The 22,187-nt window shown below is 34.0% G+C and overlaps 4 protein-coding genes across 6 annotated transcripts; 3 read left to right on the top strand and 1 right to left on the bottom strand.

The window, feature by feature from the left end:
* The first annotated feature begins 2,119 nt into the window (after positions 1 to 2,119).
* LOC105767342 (UDP-glucose iridoid glucosyltransferase-like) lies at positions 2,120 to 3,793 on the top strand. Of its 2 annotated transcripts, none has more exons than XM_052630671.1 (2): positions 2,120 to 2,658; positions 2,757 to 3,793. In XM_052630671.1, exons 1-2 carry the CDS (start codon positions 2,175 to 2,177, stop codon positions 3,629 to 3,631), a joined length of 1,359 nt encoding a protein of 452 aa, XP_052486631.1. In that variant the 5' UTR covers positions 2,120 to 2,174; the 3' UTR covers positions 3,632 to 3,793. The 2 variants fall into 2 exon arrangements, with proteins under 2 accessions (XP_052486631.1, XP_052486630.1); XM_052630670.1 differs by having other exon boundaries at positions 2,120 to 2,667.
* A 2,198-nt stretch (positions 3,794 to 5,991) lies between these two features.
* Positions 5,992 to 8,035, top strand: LOC105768593 (UDP-glucose iridoid glucosyltransferase-like). 2 transcript variants are annotated; one of them, XM_052630669.1, is made up of 2 exons: positions 5,992 to 6,543; positions 7,058 to 8,035. In XM_052630669.1, exons 1-2 carry the CDS (start codon positions 6,060 to 6,062, stop codon positions 7,930 to 7,932), a joined length of 1,359 nt encoding a protein of 452 aa, XP_052486629.1. In that variant the 5' UTR covers positions 5,992 to 6,059; the 3' UTR covers positions 7,933 to 8,035. The 2 variants fall into 2 exon arrangements, with proteins under 2 accessions (XP_052486629.1, XP_012444055.1); XM_012588601.2 differs by having other exon boundaries at positions 5,993 to 6,552.
* A 3,643-nt stretch (positions 8,036 to 11,678) lies between these two features.
* On the top strand, positions 11,679 to 15,956 carry LOC105768591 (uncharacterized). Its single transcript, XM_012588594.2, has 6 exons — positions 11,679 to 11,807; positions 12,147 to 12,421; positions 13,057 to 13,195; positions 13,684 to 13,776; positions 13,938 to 14,025; positions 14,928 to 15,956. The coding sequence occupies exons 1-6, from the start codon at positions 11,734 to 11,736 to the stop codon at positions 15,213 to 15,215; spliced, it is 957 nt and encodes a 318-aa protein (XP_012444048.1). The 5' UTR covers positions 11,679 to 11,733; the 3' UTR covers positions 15,216 to 15,956.
* A 283-nt stretch (positions 15,957 to 16,239) lies between these two features.
* On the bottom strand, positions 16,240 to 19,878 carry LOC105768590 (leucine-rich repeat receptor-like serine/threonine-protein kinase RGI4). Its single transcript, XM_012588593.2, has 2 exons — positions 16,934 to 19,878; positions 16,240 to 16,847 (listed from the first exon to the last, which is right to left on the bottom strand). Exons 1-2 carry the CDS (start codon positions 19,731 to 19,733, stop codon positions 16,396 to 16,398), a joined length of 3,252 nt encoding a protein of 1,083 aa, XP_012444047.1. The 5' UTR covers positions 19,734 to 19,878; the 3' UTR covers positions 16,240 to 16,395.
* Positions 19,879 to 22,187: the final 2,309 nt, after the last annotated feature.

Below are 22,187 nucleotides of genomic sequence, written 5' to 3'. Positions count from 1 at the left end.
TTATATAATAAAACTCTACATTAACATCAAGTTCATACCTTTTCAATAATATCGAACTCAAAAATATATTGAAATCTTGATGTTCTTATCTTGCTCAATTGATTTCAATCTTTAACTTGATTTTCTCTCTCCTCCAGCTTCTATTTCTTGAATCTAACTTGATATTCTAGCTCCCCATAGTCTCCTTGTCAATTTTCTCTCTTGGTGGCTATAGAAATTTCTTTGATTTCTAAGTGAAAATGGTGGATTTTTGGTGAAAGGACCAAATTGTAAAGAAAACAAAGCTTTCTTTCTTCTCCTCTTCTTCTCACGTTAATGCATGCAAAAATGGTGGGGATGGATGCTTTTCAGCCTTCTTTCCACATATATATACTAAATAAATTAATAATAATAAAATAATATCATAAAAAAATTAAATTAAAATATTAATAAACTAATATTTATTTATTTATTAATCTAAAATATCTCCAACATCATCATTATCTTCTAGATTTCTCTCTCTTCTAATTGACCATTTTGCCCTTCATGATCTTTTAAAATTCCATCCTTGAGTCATCACTTAATTTGGTAAAATTGTGATTTAGTCCCTCAAACTTCTTCACCTTTTTCAAATTGGTCTCAATCCATCCATTTTTCTTAGTTTCTAGATTATTCCACCCTTAAAATATTTACACCTTTGGTCCTTCAACTCTTTCATATTTGCACTTTAACCCCTCAAATTTTGAGTATTTACTCTTGGGCAACAATACTTTTCTCACTTTTACGATTTAATCCTTCCTTGCATTAATATGTCATAATATACTTCTCAATGTTGACATAACTCAAAATTTCCTTTTTGTTACTTTATTTCCTTATTTTACTATACCAAGGATAATATCTTACTGTAGAAATTTTCAAAATATTACATTTGTGGTCCCAAAATCACTGTTTCGACTAGGCCCAAATTCGGGCTATTACAGAACCAGATTCAAACTCTATCATAAACAGTGATGATGATTGCAACATAAATGTTCCAAAGTTTTGTTATGTTTTATATGCTTGGAAAACTGAGTAGGCATCATGCTCTCTCACGGTGGAAACTATAAACATTTGTTTTGGTTTGATCTAGTTTAGTAATTGTATGTTACATCTATGTTGTCCGGATTTGTATGTGAACTCAATATAGACCTAAAGAGTGTATGTTAAGTTTATATATATATATATATATATATATATATATATATTTAGAAGATCGTATCTCGATTATGTCTAAAAATATGTTGAACATAAAATCATGAATAATTTAAATAAAATAAAAGTCCAAGTAACACAATTTTTCAATGATTGTTTTATCTTCAGTATAATTTTTGTAAAATTGCATGCACAATACTTTGTTAATGAATTAGATCAAAACTTAGATATTGGTTGTTGTTTAATTTAAAACAACTTGATCATTCATTCTATTATTTAAATATATTTTTTATATATTTTATAATTAAATTGAAATAAAAATTATTATTCGTGAAAAATTCTATCATATGCGTATACGTGCGAAAACAAAGTACTTAGAATATAAATGTTAGTTTCAAAATAATATACACTAAATAATGAAATGATTGGTTCGGAACTAATTAATAAAAACATATGAAATATGTACAACATTAAAATAAAAATAAATTAAATTGTGAATAAAATGAAATTTAAACACGTTAATACATCATATCAAGAATTCTAATTGCACCACAATTGGTTTGGAACTAAATCCTTCAACTTATCGGGCGGCTACCCAGCTCGACCCGTGAACAGCTCTACTTGCAACATAAACTCAATCAATAATATTATTAATATATACAACAGATGAATATAATAAAGCATGCATAAAAAAATTAAAATATAAATTTTATATTAAAATAAAATTTTGGTCTCAAAAATGAAAAGATTATAAAAAAATATTTTCGTAAATTTCGTAATGATGTTTGATTGATTTTGACATTATCCAGTTTATTTTCCACTCAAACAAAGACTAAAGCAGCCTTTTTTTTTGAAAAATTAAGGGTCAAATTTGGTGTTGTGATTGACACCTTTTCAAGAAGCAAAGGAAAAATTCGTTTTTTAATATCTAATCTCTTTTTATTTATTGACTCCATTAGTCTTCGAGTCCTCCACCAGTAAGTCCAGAGAAAGAGAGAACAAAAATGGAGGAACAACAGAAATCCGGTCATTTGGTGCTCGTTATGGCACCCTTCCAAGGCCACTTAACTCCCATGCTCCAGCTAGCTACTATCTTGCACTCAAAGGGCTTCTCAATCACTATAGTTCACCCTGAATTGAATTCTCTTAACCCTTCAAACCACCCCGAATTCACCTTCGTATCCATACCAGATAAGATCAAGGAATCTCAACTCTCAGATGAAGACCTTGCAGATAAGCTCAAGGAATCTCTAGTCTCAAATGTAGATGTTGCAGGTTCCTTGCAGAGTCTCCACAAAAACTGTGCAGCACCATTACAAAAATGCCTCGAAAACATTTTGCACTCTCATCACCATATTGCTGCAGTCATCTATGATACACTCATGTTTTGTGCTCAAACTATAGTCAACGAACTGGGGATACCCGGGATAACTTTGCGTACAACTTCGGCTACAACAATGCTATTATTTTCGGTACTTCCTCAACTTGGTGAGAAAGGTATACATAACACTTTAATATTTGGTTGCAACAAGTTGTATACATGATGATCATACGTAATTTTGGTCTGGGTTAAATTTGTGTTGCAGAATTAATGTCTGGAATTGAATCACCCGAGCTTCAAGCTCTGCAGCTTCAACGCTTACGAGCATTAATAGTACAGAATCCGACTCAAGCGATGATGGAGGTGAGAGCTGCATTCACAAATGCGATTAAGTTCTCATCAGCTATAATTGTGAACTCAATGGAATTTTTGGAACTAGAAGCACTGTCAAAGGTAAGACAATACTTTCCTACTCCAATTTTCACTGTAGGACCATTACACAAATTAGCTCCAGCCATTTGCTGCTCATTATTGACCGAAGATGATAAATGCATCTCTTGGCTTAACAAACAAGCCCCCAAATCTGTCATCTATGTGAGCTTTGGTAGCATTGCCATCATTGATAAGCAAGAACTAATTGAGACAGCTTGGGGATTATCCAACAGTAAACAACCCTTCCTGTGGGTGGTTAGACCTGGTATGGTTTGTGGCTCAGAATGGATTGAATCTTTGCCAAACGGATTTGAGGAGAGTGTGGGAGAAAGAGGTTGCATTGTGAAATGGGCACCTCAAAAGGAAGTGTTGGCTCATGCTGCAGTGGGTGGATTTTGGAGCCACTGTGGGTGGAATTCAACCATTGAGAGCATTTGTGAAGGGGTACCAATGCTATGCAGACCTTTCTTTGGCGACCAACTCTTGAACTCAAATTACATATGTAATGTTTGGAAAATAGGCTTGGAGTTGCAGAATCTAGAAAGAGGGAATACAGTAAGAACAATAAAACGACTAATGGTGGATATGGAAGGAAAGGATATGAGAAAGAGAGCTATGGATTTGAAGAAGAAAGCTGCTCTTCGTCTTATGGAAGACGGTTCTACAAGTTGTTCTTTCAATGGGTTAATAAAGCAGATATCAGTTTAAGAGACATGAAATTAAACATCCTTGTAGTTCTATTTTGCAATTACCCCACAACCAAATACCCAATGAATTTCCCACGAAAATTGGCAGGTTGGATTCTCCCTACTTTCTTTTCTTCCACAATAAGTTGGTTCTCAATAATTTAATATATAACTTTATCAATCAGGATCTATGTCAAATCATCAAGAATAAAATTAGATGTAGAAATATTTTTTATTACATCAAATCATCAAATCATCTCTAATCATCCCATCATCAATTATAAATTAGTTATTAAAATATCTATACATATTTAGCTCATACTTTATTTAATAACTAAAGCCCGATAAACCTTAACCAAATTAAATCATTTTTAATTTGAGCTGATCTTTTATGATACTAAACAATAACATATAATCACTATTATTATATATGTGATGTCCACATTTTCCAACATATGATACGTTTATGACGCAAATACCATTATGATTTGCCACTAGAGAGGCACAATAACTTTTAGGTGAACTGTAAAGAGATAAAGATAAATTAAACTATATCCATGAAAGAGGACCTAATGCTAGCCCGTGACAAAATAGGTCAAAAAAGCTTTAAATGTCTTACATATGTGTTCTTAGACCTTTTTTCTCGTAAGATGCCACTTTTGGCAAAAATTGACGCAATCTCATGATGAGATTGTAATAGTAAAACCTGAAATAACTTAAAATAATCGAAAACAAATCATGATATAAACCTGAAAATAAAAGTATTTTTGCGTTGTTATGAGAGAAAAAAAAACTATATCTAAAGTCATGAAATTGTTAATAAATTTATACTTTGGTTAATCAACTTTAAAAAGTTATAAAATAGTTATTAAATTATATGAAAACTTTTATCTAAATAAATAGGTTGTTAAGTTTTTTTTTTTTTAAGTCTGGCTAATGAGCTCCACACGATACTTCAACAATCGTTATGATGGATCAGTATTCATTGATGAGTAGAAGAACATATTTTAAATCTATATTGATTTGATGGGATACTAGAACACGACATTATAATCGAGAATTGTCTATCCGATCCCGATGATCCCGAAATGTGGGTTACCATAGACAGTACCACCATCATTCGAGTTATGAACCTTCATTGGAGGTTCAGAGGAAATGAAATAGTCACATGACAAAACACCTGTACAAGTTTTCTGAGATGTACATGACTGGTTATATAATAAATCTGGTTCAAGCCATGAATTATTTATTTTCATACCAGGTGAACCGGATTCAAATCATAAACAACGATGATGATTGCAACATAAATGTTCCAAAGTTTTGTTATGTTTTATATGCTTGGAAAACTGAGTAGGCATCATTCTCTTTCACGGTGGAAACTATAAACATTTGTTTTGGTATGATCTAGTTTAGTAATATGTTACATCTATGTTGTCCGGATTTGTATGTAAACTCAATATAGACCTAAAGAGTGTATGTTAAGTTTATATATATATATTTTTAGAAGATCATATCTCGATTATGTCTAAAAATATGTTGAACATAAAATCATGAATAATTTAAATAAAATAAAAGTCCAAGTAACACAATTTTTCAATGATTGTTTTATCTTCTCTATAATTTTTAGTAAAATTGCATGCACAAGACTTTGTTAATGAATTAGGTCAAAATTTAGATATTGTTTGTTGTCTAATTTAAAACAACTTGATCATTCATTCTATTATTTAAATATAATTTTATATATATATATATTATAATTAAATTTAAATAAAAATTATTATCCATTAAGAATTCTATCATATGTGTATCGTGTGAAAACAACGTACTTAGAACATAAATGTTATTTTAAAAATAATATACAATAATAAATAATGAAATGATTGGTTCGGAACTAATTAATAATTACATATGAAATATGTACAATATTAAAATAAAAAATAAATTAAATTGTAAGTAAAATAAAATTTAAACACATTAATACATCATATCAAGAATTCTAATTGCACCACAATTGGTTTGGAACTAAATCCTTCCACTTATCGGGCGGCTACCCAGCCCGACCCATGAATAGGTCTACTTGTAACATAAACTCAATTAATAATATTATCAATATATATAACAGATGAAAATAATAAAGCGTGCATAAAAGAATTAAAATATAAATATTATATTAAAATAAAATTTTGGTTTCAAAAATAAAAAATATATATATATAAAAAAATATTTTCGTAAATTTCCTACTCGAATTGATGTTCCGGTTTATTTTCCACTCAAACAAAGACTAAAGCAGCCATTTTTGACAAAAGTAAGGGTCAAATTTGGTGTTCTGATTGACACCTTTTCCAGAAGCAAAGGAATACTTAGTTTTTAAGATCTAATCTCTTTTTATTTATTGATTCCATTAGTCTTCGAGTCCTCCACCAGTAAGTCCAGAGAAAGAGAGAACAAAAATGGAGAAACAACAGAAATCCGGTCATTTGGTGCTTGTTATGGCACCCTTCCAAGGCCACTTAACTCCCATGCTCCAGCTAGCTACTATCTTGCACTCAAAGGGCTTCTCAATCACTATAGTTCACCCTGAATTGAACTCTCTTAACCCTTCTAACCACCCCGAATTCACCTTCGTATCCTTACCAGATAAGATCAAGGAATCTCAACTCTCAGATGAAGACCTTGCAGATAAGCTCAAGGAATCTCTAGTCTCAAATGTAGATGTTGCAGGTTCATTCCAGAGTCTCAACAAAAACTGTGCAGCACCATTACAAAAATGCCTCGAAAACATTTTGCACTCTCATCACCATATTGCTGCAGTCATCTATGATACACTCATGTTTTGTGCTCAAACTATAGTCAACGAACTGGGGATACCCGGGATAACTTTGCGTACAAGTTCGGCTACAACAATGCTATTATTTCCGGTACTTCCTCAACTTGGTGAGAAAGGTATACATACCACTTTAATATTTTGTTGCAACAAGTTCTATTAGAGGTGATCATGGGTTGGGCAGCCCGGTCCGGCCCGACAGCTTACCCGAAAAATAAGAGGTTTCGAATAAAAATAAAGGCTCGAAATATGGGTTTGAGTAAAAAAAGAGGCTCGTTTTTTGGGTAAGAATTTTTTAGTCCGGGCCCAACCCGGCCCGAAATATATATTAAATATATATATTTTATTTTTAATCAAATATATTTTTTAATCAAATATATATATTAAATATTTTTTTTATAAAATTTAATATGGTTCAGGCCAGACTGAACTCGAACTTAACAATTTTTTTCGGGCCGAACTTGAAAAAAAATTTAGGCCTATATTCTGGGTCGGGCCGAGCACAGGCTTAGAAAACAAACCTAAAATTTTGTTCGAGCCAGCCTAAACCCGACTTGGCCCGGCCCATGATCACCTCTAAGTTGTATACATGATGATCATACGTGGGTTAAATTTGTGTTGCAGAATTAATGTCTGGAGCTGAATCACCAGAGCTTCAAGCTCTGCAGCTTCAACGCTTACGAGCATTAATAGTACAGAATCCGACTCAAGCGATGATGGAGTTGAGAGCTGCATTCACAAATGCGATTAAGTTCTCATCAGCTATAATTGTGAACTCAATGGAATTTTTGGAACTAGAAGCACTGTCAAAGGTAAGACAATACTTTCCTACTCCAATTTTCACAGTAGGACCATTACACAAATTAGCTCCAGCCATTTGCTGCTCATTATTGACTGAAGATGATAAATGCATCTCTTGGCTTAACAAACAAGCCCCCAAATCTGTCCTCTATGTGAGCTTTGGTAGCATTGCCAACATTGATAAGCAAGAACTAATTGAGACAGCTTGGGGATTATCCAACAGTAAACAACCCTTCCTGTGGGTGGTTAGACCTGGTATGGTTTGTGGCTCAGAATGGATTGAATCTTTGCCAAATGGGTTTGAGGAGAGCGTGGGAGAAAGAGGTTGCATTGTGAAATGGGCACCTCAAAAGGAAGTGTTGGCTCATGCTGCAGTGGGTGGATTTTGGAGCCACTGTGGGTGGAATTCAACCATTGAGAGCATTTGTGAAGGGGTACCAATGCTATGCAGACCTTTCTTTGGCGACCAACTCTTGAGCTCAAGTTACATATGTAATGTTTGGAAAGTAGGCTTGGAATTACAGAATCTAGAAAGAGGGAATACAGTAAGAACAATAAAACGACTAATGGTGGATATGGAAGGAAAGGATATCAGAAACAGAGCTATGGATTTGAAGAAGAAAGCTGCTCTTTGTCTTATGGAAGACGGTTCTACAAGTTGTTCTTTCAATGGGTTAATAAAGCAGATATCAGTTTAAGAGACATGAAATTAAACATTCTTGTAGTTCTATTTTGCAATTACCCCACAAACAAATACCCAATGAATTTCCCACCAGAATTGGCAGGTTGGATTCTCCCTAATTTCTTTTCTTCCACAATAAGTTGGTCAATTGTTCAACATGATGAGTTTCGAATACCACTTGTTATAACTCTAAAATTAAGATTTAATATAAAACTTTATTAATTAGGATCTATATTAAATCATCCAGAACAAATTAGATGTAGAAGCATACTTTATTACATCAAATCATCTCTAATCATCCCATCATCAATTAGAAATTAGTTATTAGAGTATCTATATATATTTGGCTCATACTTTATTTAATAACTAAACCACGATAAACCTTAACCAAATTAAATTATTTATAATTTGAGCTGATCTTTTATGATATTAAACAATAACATATAATTATTATTATTATATATGTGATGCCCACAACTCCAAATTTTCCAACACTTGATACGTTTATGACGCAAATACCATTATGATTTGCCATTAGAGAGGCACAATAACTTTTAGGTGAATTGTAAAGAGACGAAGATAAATTAAACTATATCCATGTAAGTCATGTGAAAAAGGATCTAACGCTAGCCCGTGACAAAATAGGTCAAAAAAGTTTTAAATGTCTTACATATGCGTTTCTAGACCTTTTGTCTCGTAAGATGCCACTTTTGGTAAAAGCTGACACAATCTCATGATGAGATTGTAAAAGCAAAACCTAAAAGAACTTAAAATAATCGAAAAAAATCGTGGTATAAACCTTAAAATAAAAGTATTTTTGCGTTGTTATGAGAGGAAAAAAAATATATCTAAAGTCATTAAATTATTGATAAGCTTATATTTTGGTTAATCAACTTTAAAAAATTATAAAATAGTTATTAAACTATTTGAAAGTTTTTATCTAAATGAATAGGTTGTTAAGTTTTTTTTTTTTAAAGTCTAGCTAGTGAGCTCCACAGGATACTTCAACAATCGTTATGATGGATCGGTATTCATTGACGAGTAAAGAACATATTTTAAATCTATATTGATTTGATGGTTAGTATCAGAGATAAAAGAAGAAAGTTGTTTGGCTTTTGATTCAAAGATTCCTGACGTTTAAAGTTGTTTCATGATAGAAAATAAATTGTAGAAGAAAAGGGAAATGAAAGCTTTCGATTGTTGGTGACGATAAGAAAAAAAAAAGGCTATACAACAATGATTTTGATAGTCCAGTGACTTATGTCGAAACTATTTTTTTGAAAACAAAAATATTTTAGGTTTTCGAAAAAATGAGAATTGGGAGTCGCCACCAATCTTTTATTAGGGTGTGATTGGATCACCTAAAAAACGGCTTTGGTCTACGAGTTTTAGAAAAACGGATCCGGGAGTCAGTTACGTACGAGGAAGGATTAGCACCCTCGTAACGCCCAAAATTGGTACCTAGTTAATTAATTAGTGTCTTAAGGTCGAGAATATGGAAAAATATAATCTTTAAAAAAACTTAAAACGTTGCGTATTAAGACCCTTTTCAATTCAAAGAAGCAAAAACGCCACACCCAATACGTTAGGGCACAACATTCTAATTTCCTCCAAAATAAATTAGGTCAGAATACTTAAACAATAAAACTTTAAAAGAACATCCACTCATCCAAGATTTAAGAAACCACACCCAATACGTTAGGGCACGATCCCTTTAGAATTCCAAACTCGGAATAGTTCCTTTACTTTAAAAGAACATCCACTTATCCAAGATTTAAGAAATCACACCCAATACGTTAGGGCACAATTCCTTTAGAATCTCAAACTCGGAAAATTTCCTTTATGATTTTTTTAAAAAAATCTCCATTTCGAGAAATCAATGCGCCACATCAAATACGTTAGGACACAACGTGTTGAATTCCCAATAATGAACTTTTATTTTAATTAAAAGAATATCCATTTTGAAAAGTTTGATTTTAAAAAAATCGAGTAAAAATGTAATGTTGTGCTACATTAAATATATAATGCAATAATACTACGATAGCATAGAAATAATGCAAATGTATGAACAAATAAATAACATAATGACCGCAAAATATTAAATAAACGGACAAGATAAAATATGTAAACCTAAATTAATAAACAAATGATTGAAATAAATTAAAAAATAAAAAAATACATGTACCCAAGAAAATATATAAATAATTAAATAATATCAAAATTAATAAAACATGTATCTAAAAAATATACAAGAAATATTAATTTTAAGGTATAAATACATACAAAGAAATATTAATTTTAAGGTATAAATACATACAAAGGAAACATTTTATATATACATATAATAATAACAATAATTTCAAAAAAATTATCGAAATCTGATTTTAAGAAAAATATGAAAAAGGACTAAATTGGGTAGCGAGGTAAAAATAGGGTGAATCCAAATAAATAAAGTCCGGAGGACCAAATTGAACACGCGGATTACATAGAGGGGCTGGAAGGGTAATTTTCCCTTCTCCTCTAAAACGGTGTCATTCAAGAAGGGTCAAATTGAAATTAAAATAAATTAAAGAGCGAATTTGAAAAAAATAAAAAAACCTAATTGTAAAGATATTTAAAGGCGGAGGGGCTAAAAGTGCAATTTGCCCCTCCGTGTAAAAACACGCGGATCCTGGGTCCGGGTCGGGTCAACGCGCGGATCCTCCCCCTCCAAAACGGCGCCGTTTTCAATTGGCTATTTAAGCCCAAAATTAAACCCCAAATTTCATTTTACTCATTTTTTTTTTAAAAAAAAAACAAATCTTTCAACAAAAAAACCTCTCAGCACTTCAGCCCTCCGACCATCGGTCGGTCATCGGACCATCACCGGCCACCGCGCCGGCCGCCGATCTCCGGCGCCGGTGCCACCGTTTGTGGTGGCCGGAAAAAGGGAAATTTCCCCATTCAGTTCCTTTGGCCTTCCTAAACCCGAATCAGGGTTCGGAGTTTTCAAAATATCAACGAAAAACGCCAAAAAGTCAAGGAAATGCTTCGGTTTCCAGCCACCGATCCTCGGCGTGGCTCCCTCGAACACTCCAGAATCAAAGAAAAGGTTGTCTCTTTCCTTTTACTCAGTTTATTCGCATGCAAATAAGTAAATGAAACATATAATCTAACAAGAGAATAATAAACTGTTAATAGCAACCTTTTGAATTGATTCTGCTTTCTTATTTGAACTCTGTTTTGGTTGTGAAAGTAATAGTATATTTTATTTCTGATTTCGAAAAAAATCCGATCCTTTTACAGTCTTAACAATAGCTTTATATAGCCATATGAAAAAGAATAAAAGAAGAAACAATATCTATTTTCTTTTGATTTGATTTGCAAATCTCTGACTTTATTTTCGTATACTGTTTGTTTCCATTTTCGTGCAGGTGAAGATCGGGGCTGATTTGGAGGCTTGCGGCGCTGTGGGAAACCCTAGGGTTTCTGTCTGTTTCGAGCCATGTTTGGTTTGGGCCACTGAATTTGGGCCATTGAATTTGGTTTTAGGCTTTGTGGCCCGTTTGTAATTTTTTTGTATTTGGGCCTTTTTACCCGGGCCAAAATCGGGTATTACAACTTAAATAAAAAATTTTAAATAATTTAGAGACTATTTTGTAACTTTTTGAAGTTGAGTAACCAAATCATAAACTTACCGATAATTGTGTGGTTGCTAAAAAAGGGCGCGTTTAAATTACCAGCCAGTACGCTGTCGTTTGGACACAAACTTCAGGTTAGGGATTTTAAAGTTTTAACAGAACTAAAATCTCTGAACTTGAAATTGAAGATTCTCAAAATGTCGATTTTTGCGGGTAATCTTAGCTTCAAAATCTCATCCACACTTCAGTTTCGAGTTTTCTCATTTCCCTGGTAAGCTCTCCCAGTCCAAATTTTGGGTTTTTTTTTTACTTTTTATATTCTCTGTTTGTTTCCTAGGAAAATGAAAGTGAGTGAAGCAAAGGTGGTACTTTGATTCACCTGTTTCACGTTTGATCAATCCGAACCCTAAGTTGACCTAATCCAATTTGATCATTAAACGTCAATGTAATCCGAAGTCGCCTGAACCCGAAATAATCCCAACCGTGACGACCCAACCCAAAAACTCGAATAACTTAAACTGAAACTGAAATTATCCGAAAATATTAAAACTCGATTTGTCCCAATCTAGATTGTCCCGACTTGCCTAGTTCTAAAGCTTTGACTTTTCAGGATGAATGGCAACAAGGCTATATTTTGCTTGAAAGAGAAGGAATATAGTTCATCAGTTCCAGTAAGGTATATACCAAAGAAATCTTTGGAAACTGAAGAGCCCGAAACTTCTTCACATTCAAAGGGTTTGAGTAAGAATGAATCTCGTAAAAGCGCTGCTTCGAATGTATTTGGAAGAAAGTTTACAAACAATGAAGGCAGTGTTATTGATAAAAAGTCGCAAACACGAAGCGGAATGTTCAAGAAAATTGCATTATATGATGATGTTCAGCAAGGTATGAATGATAGTGAACATGTTGTAGTATCTAATCCTAGTGGATTGCTATTGGGAATTGATGGTTTATGAGACTCTTGTTTGTGAACACTGATAAAATTGTTGATTTTGAACACGCAGCATTACGGATGTAATGGTCTTCTTGGATTGTATTTATATCCATGTATAGAAGTTTATACTGGTAATATAGTTTACAAGTTTTGTGCATGCGAATTGATGGTTTACGAGATTTGTGAATGCAAACATTGCTAGAATTGTGGGTTTCAAACTCACAGCATTGTGGATGTAATGGTTTCCCAAGTCGTATTTATGTCAGTTTATATAAGTTTACATTGGTAATAAAGTTTGCACTTCTTGATGGCTTACTAGACTCATGCGTGCGAACATCGATAAAATTGTTGTTTTTGAATTCACAGCTTTGTGGATGTAATGTTTTTTCTTTTTCTTTTTGAATTGTTTTTATGTCCATTTATAGAAGCTCAGACGGTAATATATGTTAGTTTGGGCTAGTGATGGCCTTTAAGATGGAAACACGAACACGTTACCAAGTTTAGTCTTCTTAGTATTTTTAGATTCATACGGTTTAAATCCTTATTACACATTGATTTGGGATAATTAAATTGCTCCAATTTGTAGGTGATGAAATAATGGAGAAACCTGTAGAGGCGGTTGAGGAGGTACCTCAAGGACAAAATATTAACAGAAAGAATCCGTTACAAGCTTGCAAGAGAATGTCAGATGCTGAGAAGTCGGCAATTGAATTACTTGCAGCAAGGTTAAAATGCTATTTCTTGGATATGAAATTCACTAATTATTTCACTATGTAGCGCTAAAAGTATAATGGAGGCCCTTCTACTAAAGGCCATATTGCATTTTGCTCCCTCTATTAAAAAAAATGGGCAAATTAGTCCCTGTACGTTAGATCAAAGAGCAAACCGGTCCTTCTATTAAAACTTTCATCCATTTTTACTGTTGAAAACTGATCCTTGTATGTCAGCATAAGGTATACGTGGCGTGCCATATGTAACTGTCTGGTTATTCCAACAGTCAGGTCAGTTTTTAACAATAGAAATGGATGAAAATAATGACCAGTTGCTCTTTGATTTAATGTACAGGAACTAATTTGCTATTTTATTAGTGAAGGGGGCAAAATATAATCCAACTCCTAGTATAAGGGCCTCCATGGTTCCATGGTACTTTTACCCTATGTAGTGTGTCCATTTTCACTAGTTCTTCACTGAATGCAATCTTCATTTTCTGCAGAGCATTTACCGCAGTAGAACTGAGAAAGAAACTGCTGGGCAAGAGATTTGATCCGGATATTGTCGAGACATTGATTACTGATTTACAAAATAGGTGTGTGGATTATAAGGAAAGATATCGTATTGACTTTTTCGAGGGTGTCGTAATTGGTTCTATATGTAATTTATTCAGTTATGTTAACTTTTCCTCCATTATATTGCTTTCGATTTTATCGCATGTTAAACAACTAATTCGACTATTTTGGCTTATTGTAGAGGGTTGATCAATGATAGTTTGTATGCGGAAGCATTTTCTCGATCTAGATGGTCCTCATCAACCTGGGGACCAAGGAGAATCAAGCAAGTAAGCACTCCTCTTTCGAATTAAAATTTTCAAGGAACTTCTTTTGTTTCGTAATTATGTTAAAACCATATTGACAAATAAGGCTTTGTTTGGTTGCTAGTACTAAGTTTCTCAGAAAGTTGGTTTTGATCCCTCTACTATACTAAAATTTGGGATTAGTCCTGGTACTTAATTTATTTGGCATAATTTGGACTAACTAATAATATTACAAAAGTAAGAGTACAAAATTATGCAAAATTAAAGTATAAGGGACAAGAGCTTAAATTTTAATATAGTAGAGAGACCAAAACTATAAGTTGACCATTTTAGTCCTATATGTACAATGAACTTGCTGTTTTATAATTGATCATAACATTTAGCCTCTAGGTTTCATTTGGGTTAAAGTACCTAGGAGGTCCTTATATTATAGGGATTGGTTCAAATTAGTCCTATTATTAAATGGATCAATTTAGTCTCTATACTATTAAAAGAATCAAATAAGTCCAAATTGTAACACAGTTAACATTTACTGTATAAAAGAATGTCTTGAAAATTATTTGTTTCAGTCGCAGTTCAAAATTCCAAACAAAAGATTTCATTTACAGAACCAGAAAAACTTTAAAAGATAGTTACTCTATTAAACAGTAAATGATAAATTTTAAACAATAAATATCAACTCTATTCCAATTTGATCTTAGTTGATTCTTTTTAATATGATAGGGACTAAATTGATTCACTTAATAGTAGAGGGACTAATTTGATTAGGCCCCTAGAATACAGGGACCTCTTAGGTACATTCACCATTTTATTTGTAATAAAAGAAACGGAAATAACTAAGGAAAGGAAGTAAAATGACTTGTTGATTTCTCGCATTTGATGTTTTCAAGCAAAAATTTTGAATTCTCATGAAAATGTTGAATCAGGCATTGTTCAAGAAGGGTATAAGTGAATCTGATGCAGAAAATGCGTTAAAACTAGTTTTCGAGGGTCGGGATGGTGACTCAAATGATGATCAGGAATCCCAACTTGGTTTTTCAAAGCTTTCAATGGATCACCTATTAATTCAGGCCTCGAAGCAATGGCTTCGAGGTCAAGATGTTCCCAAAGAGACACGGAAGTCAAGGATTGTTCGGTGGCTTCAGTATCGCGGTTTCAACTGGGGTGTTATTGGTTCTGTTTTAAAGAAGTTGGAATCTCAGTATCCTTCCTAAAGGCACCAAAAGCAACTCAGTTATGGTTCAGCACCCAGGGTTTGACTTTAGATTTTGACTTTAGATTTTGATATCCTTCCTAAAGGCACCAAAAGCAACTCAGTTATGGTTCAGCACCCAGGTTTTGACTTTAGATTTTGATACCCGTTGTTTGAATTTCGAAATGTATCTCGGGGAAAATATAGATAGGATCACTTCTTTGAAATGCCAACCCTGATAAACAGCTCATCTTAACTCCTAACATAAACCTTACCATAGTGCCCCATAGACTCTAGTCCGGATGTGATTACCTATATTGCTCCGAGTACTCGTGTCTGACACCCATGTCTTGTAAAAAAAAAAAAATCCATGCTTGAATACTCGTATTTGATGCTCACACCCATTTCCAATTAACATAGGCCATTTCTAACCTGTTGATACCATCTCGAGTCTTGACATTGATTAGATTGACCATTTTTTTTTACAGCCGTGTCGTTAGCTTATAGATGAATTCTTGATTAAAAAGCTTGTAAGAATTTGAGCAATTAGTGGATGTGTTTCATCTGTCTGTTTGTTGTTTTTTGAAATCTTGAGACAAAACATCAAAATATTGAGACAATGACAGTAGCCATTGCTAGTGGAGCTGCATTATCTTTAACATCTGTGGCTCATAATTCTTTTGCAGGTTGGAGCATTATATCATTATGGGACACTTATTTTGTTTTTCTGTGTATATTCAATTTATAATTATCTTGCCACTTATGTTCGACTTTATATCCGACATTTATGTTTGACGTTTTTATTCGGGTATGAGATATGATATAACCCGTATTCGATTCTTATATCCGAGTTTGAAGTTTGTTAGTAGCATGTGCTGTGCAGATTAGGACATATAGAGTGTTCCAAACTTAGGTTAGGCTTTTGCATTGCTGAAAGTAATGTCACTTTCAGACAGCACATGGACATGTGATGTAGGGAAGATGGGACCACGTGAGTTAAGCTAGGTTTGGAGACACAGAATCTCATTCTTGTAATAAAATTCTAATTGCTTAAATCCAACACTAATAATCGAATTCAAATTAAACCAAATAGGTTTTTGGTTTTACTGTTGGTTACATATGCTAATATTCTACATAAGGTGAAAGCTAAGTACTTAATTATTACAATCTACAAACATAGCTGCAACTCGAAAACCCCATCTTTAAAATTGGATCGAATCATTGGAGAAAGTAAACGAGCAGTTCGATGATCCATCCGCAACCACTATTTTGGATGGTGGTGATTGTGTTAAGGCTCCCTTTGAAATGTCGGTTTCGAACCTTAATGTTTCGAGATGACGGATTTCTTTGAGCATTGCAACGACATCTTTCATTATCGGACGATCTTCAGGTTGGGTGCTAACACAAAGGAACGATACAGCTAATGTCTGTAACATTTCATGCATGGCAGGATCAGCCCTTCCTTTGAGCTTTGGTTCTAGGATTTCACTCGGGTCTCCCTTGCTAGCCAAATGATCTCGAACCCATTGAACCAAGTGTGCACCACCTGGTAAAGTCGGGTCTAGTGGGTGCCTTCCGGTTAACACCTCTAATAGAACGACACCAAAACTGTAGACATCACTTTTTTCTGTAATACGCCGCATTGTTGCGTGTTCTGAAAGGTAACCATTATATATTAAAAAAATTAAAGATTAATCGAAAAAATCAAAAAAATTGGAAAAAAAAAAATTAAACAAATACCTGGAGCCATATATCCATATGAACCAGCTAAGTGTGGCCTCGGACTTGATTTTGAAACTTTATCATTATTATCACCATTGTTATTCAAAACTCTAGCTAACCCAAAGTCAGCCAAGTAGGGCTCATAGCAAGGACCTAATAAGACATTCATGGCTTTAACGTCACCATGCAAGATTGAAGGCACACAATCATGGTGCAAATACGCGAGGGCATGTGCTATGCCTAGCACGATGTCGTAACGTGCCTCCCAATCGGCTCCTCCCTTACCGCCACTGTGAATGAGCGAACTCAAGCTTCCGTTCGGCAGATAATTGTAAAACAGTAGCTTCAAATTCGTGTTCGAACCCCAACCGAGAAGCCTAACAATGTTCCTATGCCTGATCGAGCCTAGAGTCTTGATTTCAGAAGTGAAGGCCCCGTACTCTTCTGATGACCACATTTTCTTAACTGCCAACGTTTCGCAGTTCGGAATCGTTACCCTGTATACAACCCCGGAGCTCCCAGTGCCGATCACGTTGGATGATGTCAAGTTGTGGACTATGTCATCGATCGAGAAGTCGAGTTTCTGATACAGAGTCACTTCCCAAGTATAATCTTCCATAAGGCCATTGTTGAGAAATCGAGCACGGATTAACGCGTAGATAGCAAGTAGTACTAGGATCACACTGGCACTTATGAGGATCGACATCACTAGCTTCACTGCTGGTCCAACATGCCTCGAATGTTCAAGACCAGAAGAAACAACACCATTGGAGATATATAGGCCTTTGTTTGATTCAAGGTCACTTAATGGGAGTTTTCGGAAAAAAGATGAATTCGGCAACTCACCTGAGAAGTCATTGAAGGAGACATTAAGTGAAACAAGGTTTTGAAGACTTGTAAGAACATCTAACTTGCCAGAGAACTTGTTATGGGACAAGTCAAGTATTGCTAGCTTTGTAAGACCAGAGAACTCGGATGGGATTTTGCCCGAAAACCGATTCCAACTAAGGTTTAGAGAGATTTCGAGTGCCGGAATCTGGCCTAGTTCCTTTGGGATTTCACCAAAGAAACCATTGTCACCCAGGTTTACCAACTGGAGCTTACTGCAAGATGATATCTCGGTTGGAATTTGACCCGAAAGTCGATTCTTTCCCAAGTTAAGCTTAGTCAATTCACTCAAGGACCCAATACTATGACTCAGTTGACCTGTAAGGCTGTTGTCTGAAATGTCAACATACTGTAGGCTTGTAGGAAGAGTATCTGGCAAAGAACCTGCAAGTCCATTCGAATGGAGGTCAAGAAACTCGAGGTTTCGACATCCAGATATCGACAGAGGAATCCCTCCAACGAAACGATTCTCGCTTAAATCAACAAAGTTCAAGCCCTTCAGGTTTCCAATCTCTGATGGAATGGTCCCTGCAAGTCTATTACCGTTTAACCTCAACCTATACAAATTGGTACAGTTTCCGATTTCCGGTGGAATAAAACCAGATAAATCGTTGGCCAGCAGCAGTAACTTGGTGAGATTTTTCAACCCAAAAATGTCTTTTGGGATTGAACCTGATAGACTATTATAAGACAAATCAATAGCTTGAAGATCTTTGCACTGAGAAAGACTATCAGGAACATTACCGGTCAACTTATTTTGCCAAGCAAAGAATATAGTCAAACTATTTAGCTTGCCAATATCGACCGGAACCTCGCCGGAGAATGCATTATTATCTATCTCGAGATTAATCAACTCCGAACAGTTCAAGATTTCTGAAGGAATTGTACCTGATAACTGGTTAACACTCAATTGAAGCTCTTGAAGCTTCAATAGTTTCCCAATGCTTCTTGGTATGCTACCTGTAAGAAGATTCTCAGATAAATCAACCACCGTCAGCTCCGAACAGGTACCGAGCTCATCGGGGATAGTACCAACTAAGCTGTTCTGCCATAATAGTAAACTCTGAAGCTTGTTAAGCTGACCAATGCCCCTTGGGATTGAACCAGATATAGAATTCTGATACAAGTAAAGATTTTGGAGCTCACTGCAATTGCTAATCTCCTCAGGGATTGAACCCGATAATAAAGACGTATAAATAGCTACAGTTTGGACCCTTTTCAACATCCCAATTGATGAAGGAAGGTTGCCTGTAATGCTAGTTTCAGCTAGGCCTAACATCAGTAAGCTGGTGCAGTTCCCAATCTCTAATGGCAATTCACCATTAAGATCTTTATTCCCACCAACTCTAAACACTTGAAGCATTTTCAATTCACCAATACTCTTTGGTATTTCACCATTGAGTTGATTATCATAAAGCGTTAAATAAACAAGACCACTAAGATTACCCATCATTGATGGGATTTTACCTCCAAGATAGTTACTATACATAGCCAAGGTCTTCAATTTCTTCAGCTTACAAATTTCCATTGGGATTTCACCAGTGAGAAAATTCCCACTGAGATCAATAAAGTTGAGTTCATTATAATCACCAAACTCTTTAGGAATCACACCACTGAGATTGTTTGATGAAAGTATGAGGGTCTTCAAGGATTTCAAAGATTGGAAATTTGAAGGCAGTGAGCCTTGTAACTCCATTGATTTCAAGCTTATCTCCACAACATCTCCATTGGAATTGCAATGAACACCAAACCAGTTGCATGGTGTAGTGTCTGATGAATCCCATGATTTTAATGCAGGTTCGGTGGCGTTTAAGCTGTTCTTCCATGTTAACAAAGCTTGGCCTTGTTCATCAATGGAGTAACAATGATGGTGGAAGAAAAGGAAGGTAATTGAAATGAGAAAAAAGAGAGTGTTTAGAGTTGAAGGCATTGCTTAGAGAAGGAAACAAGTGATCTGTTTTGGGATTGTTGAGGGTGGAACACCATGTTTTTGTGTAGAAGAATTTTTTGTTTATAGAACCAAAAAGCTGAAGATTTTGAAATCCCCAAGTGCTCTTGTGTTTTTCCATCATTATTCTAATGGCTGTAATTCTTTAAATTAATATATTATCTTATCCACTTTATTTATTGAAATATTCGTAAATTGAGTTTTAGTTCGGTTGTTATTACCGTAATTAAGTTATTGGTAAACTATACTCAAACTCATAAACTATAAGTTTATGTTTTGATTACTCAACTTCAAAAAGTTACAAAATTGTCACTGAATTATTCAAAAGTTTTCATTTAAGTTATTGAATTGTTCGAAAATTTTTATTTAAGTCACTAGGTAGTTAAATTTTTTTCTAAAGTTTGACTAGTAAGCTCCAAGCTAAAACTCGATAGTTAGTACAGTGGATCGGTACCTATCAATGAGTAAAAGAAGATACCTTAGATCTAAGTTTATCTGCCGATCGATGTCGAAGATCGAAGAAGAAAGTTGTCTAGATTTTAGTTCAAGTTTCGTATCGTTCAAAGTCATTTCATAAAAAAAAAGAATGAACTGCAAAAGAGAATGAGAATGAAAGCTTTTGATTGGTGTAGGCAATGATGTGAACAGAGAAGGTCATGTAGTAGCGATTTTAACAACCCAATGACTTAAATGAAAACTTTTGATTAGTTCAGTAACTATTTTGCAACTTTTTTTTAAATATTACTCAAATCAATTATCAATTATTTTTATTTTTCTCCACCCTCAAAAAGATAGTTAAAATCTTACTTAATAACTAGAACTTAACCTAGTTAACCCGAACTTGAACATAAAAAGTGATTTGTCCAACTCGAATCTATATTTGAGATGACCCATGCAAGTAACTAAAATAATCTAAACCTGAAAAACTCAAGCCTCAAACTTGAACGATGCAAACACTAAACTCCCACGAAATGACTCGAAAATTTTAAAACCCGAATTTTAAGAATTAGATCAAGATAAGCATGGAATGTCTTAAGCATTAAATAAGGAGCAATAATGTGTTGTGTAATTAGCAAATATCCAAACATAAAAGTGGTCCATCAAATTTTTATGTGGTTACAATTCAGTTCCCAACCACGTGTTTTTGTTTCCAAGTAGACTTCAAGTTGCTTTTCAATGATTTATTATGAAGCTTTAAAGTACAGTTTTTCTTCTTCTTTTTTTTCAGATAACTTTTTTTTTCTTGTTTTCGAATGTGTTTTATGTAAAAAAAAAAATTACGTCTAAATTCACTAAACTATAAATTTACGTTTTGATAATTCGACTTCAAAAGGTTATAAAATAGTTACTGAACTATTTGAATGTTTTCATTTAAGCAACTGGATCATTAAGTCACGATTTGATTATTAATATGGTGAAATAGTACCCATTGACGAGTACAAGAATCGGTTTCTTTGAGAGAAGTCTTCGAAGTGTTGTCCTCGGAAACACTGATCCGATTCCTCAACAATGAAAGGTATTGCTCCCAGGGAGGATTTTGTCTCCCCTCCATGGTACGTTTCACAGAAGGGAGCGCCTCGACCGGCCACCCACCAATAGGCGATGTGATAGTCTCACCCTTGGCGGGATTCGAACCCCTGACCTATACTATATAGGTCAATTGTTGGGGTATATAGTACCACTTTGGCTAAAATGCCTTCCATTGTTGAAGAATCGAATCGGCGTCCCTGAGGACGACATTTAAAAGACTTCTCTCGGAGGAACCGATCCCTCCTCAACAAACATATATTTCAAATCCAAGCTGATTTGATGGTCGATGTTGAAGATTGAAGAAGAAAATTATTTTTTGATTCATAGATCAGTGAAGTTCAAAGTTACTTTATGAAAAAAAACTAAAATTATAAAAAAAGAGGGAAAGTTTACCCTTTAGATTGGTGTCGAACGTGAGAACAGACATACATAGACCATTTTAATAGCTCGAGTAACTTGACTATATCTTGAATTGAGATCGAGCTTGATAGTATTCTAACTCAGTTTGACTCGATTACACCCCTAGATAAACCATAATGAATTATTAAATTTATACAAATTAATTTAATGATGTTAATGCACTTTTTTTATTTTTAAAGTATCTATTTATGTTGTTGAAAAAAAGTATTTATATTTAATATTTTGAATATAAATGCAAGTATTTATGTATAATTTTACTAAAATTAAGTGTTATGCATATAACCACTTTAAAAATTAATTTTTTAATAAACTATTTTCAATAAATTCACATATGCAGTAAAATGTAAATTAGTTTAACATTTTAAAATATTTTTCTTTTAATATTAAAATTGAGTAAAAATATTAAGTTAAGGACTTAAATAAAATATAATAATTTAAGGAATTTTAAATATATTAACATTTTTAAATATATTTCTAAATTTATCT

Source organism: Gossypium raimondii, chromosome 5 (assembly GCF_025698545.1).
Source record: "Gossypium raimondii isolate GPD5lz chromosome 5, ASM2569854v1, whole genome shotgun sequence".
Lineage (NCBI taxonomy): Eukaryota > Viridiplantae > Streptophyta > Magnoliopsida > Malvales > Malvaceae > Gossypium > Gossypium raimondii.
The sequence above is the reverse complement of the archived record's forward strand: the minus strand, read 5'-3'. Positions and strand labels throughout refer to the sequence as shown.